The sequence below is a fragment of the Atta colombica genome, unplaced genomic scaffold (genome assembly GCF_001594045.1).
Source record: "Atta colombica isolate Treedump-2 unplaced genomic scaffold, Acol1.0 scaffold150, whole genome shotgun sequence".
Classification (NCBI taxonomy): Eukaryota; Metazoa; Arthropoda; class Insecta; order Hymenoptera; family Formicidae; genus Atta; species Atta colombica.
In genome coordinates, this window is record NW_017259240.1 from 2,168,828 (window position 1) to 2,172,403 (window position 3,576).

Consider the following 3,576-nt stretch of genomic DNA (forward strand, 5'->3'; position numbering starts at 1 on the left):
TATATATATATATGATTTCTTAGAAACTGTTCACTTCGATAAAACGTTTTTTGTTGGTTTAAAATAATGCATATCTACTTTGTTGTTTTGGAAGATGTAACGCAAGAATTTCTTTTTTGAGAATTTTTTCATAAATACTTATAAATATTGTCTTTTTTCAGCTGCAATATTACGTAATATTATAAAGGTTAAGCTTATATGATCTGTAGAACAGATCATATAAGCTTAACCTTTATAATATGTCGGTTTATGCTGCACTTCAATTTTTTATTCCAAATCGTATTATAAAAAAATAAAAAAGAAAAAATATAAATAAAATATAAATAAAATTGATTTATGAAACTGCAAACATATAAAACTATAATATTATCAATAATATAGTTCACTATTATTTAAATTATACGATTTGCAAAAGAAAATCGTACAAATTTTATTTTCATATTTATAAAATTCAGTTTTAGCTGTTTCTGTATAGAAATACTGTATAGAAATAACAAGTCACAGATACATGAATTATAAGTTTTTATTCTCTTCAGTCATTTAAACCGATCATGTTTTTATCATTATTAATAAAACGCAATAGTTAGTTCCCAAGAAATAAGGAAGTGTTTTTTAAAGAGGTTTATGTCAGTTGACATGGGCGATTTTTCTCCGTACATACAGTAATCATGATTTTAATATTTCTAATTACAATCATATAATTGATGTCTTTAACATATAATAATAATAATTACTTATAACAATTTCTAGATTCACGCACATCTTGAAAATTTCAAGGAGGCACTTGAAAATAGATCTCAAGAAGCGAAAGATGTTTACACGATTATCAATGATATCTTTTCTACCTATAAAAAGACTTTATTGAGAATTTATGATGAAATTTAAATCTTGGTTAATCGTGGGAAATAGTGATATTTATAAATAGCTGATATAACGAGATATGTGAAGTGTTCATTTCAGTCTGATTACGATCGCGTGAAGAGATTAATTATACTAGATAACAATCTACGAGGATTGAGAGAGGAGAAATCTTCATATTGTCGATAATTTTATATCGACATAAAATCATCAAAGAGAGGATCCTATAAGATTATTAAAATAGTGAAGAAATTTTTTCGTTTGTTTGTGAAAAAAAAGTCATTATTCAATAGCAAACGAAAGCCTTAAAGTGTTGATAATCGTTGATAATCTAACTTGAATTAATCGATCGTTTTCAACCGTGGAAGTGGCAGCTCGCGGCAAGTTAATGCCACGTGTAAGGACTGATGGATTCAACAAAAATTAAATCGAAGCCGAATCCGAGGGAGAAGGCGAGCATCGTGTCGGTGTTACTTTGGTGGTAAGTTGTGCAATTTTTCTGGGTCATCATTTTCTTCCGATATTTCTCCTTTGTCTTCTGTGGAGTACAGAGGAGCCCAAAAAACACACAATAATCAACAAAGAATCAAAATGACTAATTTTGATGTTTAAAGTTAATAAACACAAATTTTGTAACCAAAAATTATCATTTTGACTTTTTCTTTACTTGGTGTCTTCCTTGGCAGTCTTAATACTCTTGAATACTCGACCATTGAGTTACTGAATATCCAAAGATTTGTTGCAAATCCTTAGATTTACGGATAACTATAGTTATACGAAAAGGACTTTTGATAAAGCATTTAAAAATTGAGCAGATACAGATCTGAAAATAATTTTGTTTTATCAAAATAATTTTGCACTACATTCAAACTGATTGTTAGATGTCAAAATTTTGTGCAGCGTTGCTCATCATGCTTAAGATTTCTTGTGATTATTTTTATGGTTGAACAACATTATTTTCAAAATTGTTTCTAGCTAAATTTTTAGATAACTTCAACAAAATCATTCTTTCTGCGCAGATTAAACACATAAAAACGCAATAACCTTACGTTTTCTACTATGATTGGTCAATTTGCTTATTGCTTATATCTCATTGCCTTGCGTTTTTATATTTACATGTATCGTGGATACATGTAAAAACAGACATTTTTATTAAACATCAAAACAGTTAACTAGCGCAGGCTCACAATTGATCACAATTACTCCTGTCATTCTGTATTATCTTACTTCAATCTTTCGTGTGCTTTCGAAGTTATACAATATACTATATTTAAATGTTTAGTGATTAGATTTAAATAATATTTAAATATTTAAATATTCTCGAATTTGAAATTTTTATATTTAACATATTATTTCAACTTTTCAATTTATATTCAATGCCTGAATAACAATTATTGAATAACAATTATTAATAACAATTTAAATACAAATCACTTGAATTGAAATAATGGGTGATGTATACTTCAAGGTTGATTTTTTTATCTCAAATTACTTCTTATCTTCACGCAAATTTACCTTGTCTTCAACGTTGCATCTTGTGAATATAACAAAAGTGCAGTGTCATACTAAAATAATTATGCACGATACTATTTTTAATCTTTTAGTTTCGACTTTCCGTTTCGATTTTCCGTTTCGACTCATATTTTTATCGTTATGTCATCCTATAATCTAGAGAGCTACTTGATAGCAGGTACTGATAGCAGTAAGATATCTGATATCTAATTTACACAAATTATTATAAATCAGGTGGACCATTAGTTTATTCAAGACAGGATACAAGAAAGCTTTAGAAATAGAAGACTTATTTGATCCTCTGAAAGTCGACAGATCGACGTTCCTCGGAGATCGATTAGAAAGGTAAGTATAGAAATTATATATAAGAAAATATGAGAAAAAGAAGAAGAAGGAAAAAAGAAAATATTTACAGAGTTAATTCTCTTTCTTTTGTGTTACTCTTTTATAAAAAGCATGTAGGAATTATTATTATTAATGCATTGGTGTACTTGCAGACGATGGAACATCGAGCTGGAAAATTCGAAAAAATGGAAACGCAGTCCAAGTTTGTTAAAAACTATTTTTCGCACATTTTTGTGGGAGTACACTATGCTGGGAATAATACAGATCCTCAACGAATTCGTGATAAGGTAAGATTAAACACTGACCGCTATTGCTCATTTTTATAAATCTTTCGTTCTTCATTTTTATTCACAGAAAGACATTTTTCTCTTTATTTGCTCGATAATAACATTGATTGCAGTATAATAACATTTATTGCAGTAATACGAATTTATTGCACCAAAGTATTGATTTTTAAACTATTTCTTAATATACATTGAATATAGGTAGCTCAATGTTTTAAACTTTAATTTTTTTATGTAAGAAATAATTATTTTATATTGAAAACGATTCAAAACAAATTCTTAATATTTTTTATATTTGCGTTTGACTAAAAACATAGGACATTATTTCCAATGTATTATCACTTGCAACACATTACGTGGAGCGATAACATTTCAAAGTGGAAACGTATTTAAAGATAGCTAACATTAAACATTAAGAATAACTATATCTTATTGTTCTTGCATGTAATAATGATATATAAACATATTATAAATATGATGTATATATAATAAATAATACATAATAATAAGAATAGAAATAACAATAGAGTAATAATATAACAATACAGGTAATATAATAGTATAAAAATATAATTAA

The 3,576-nt window shown here is 27.2% G+C and overlaps 1 protein-coding gene across 2 annotated transcripts in view; it reads left to right on the top strand.

The window, feature by feature from the left end:
* LOC108685343 (multidrug resistance-associated protein 4-like) overlaps positions 1 to 3,576 on the top strand; it is a 25,550-nt gene that overhangs the window by 12,228 nt on the left and 9,746 nt on the right. For both annotated transcript variants that reach the window (XM_018190089.1, XM_018190088.1), the window contains exons 3-5: positions 751 to 1,339; positions 2,605 to 2,715; positions 2,868 to 3,002. In XM_018190089.1, the coding sequence (XP_018045578.1) occupies positions 1,266 to 1,339; positions 2,605 to 2,715; positions 2,868 to 3,002 (320 nt within the window). In that variant the 5' untranslated portion in view covers positions 751 to 1,265. The remainder of the gene's footprint in view (positions 1 to 750; positions 1,340 to 2,604; positions 2,716 to 2,867; positions 3,003 to 3,576) is intronic.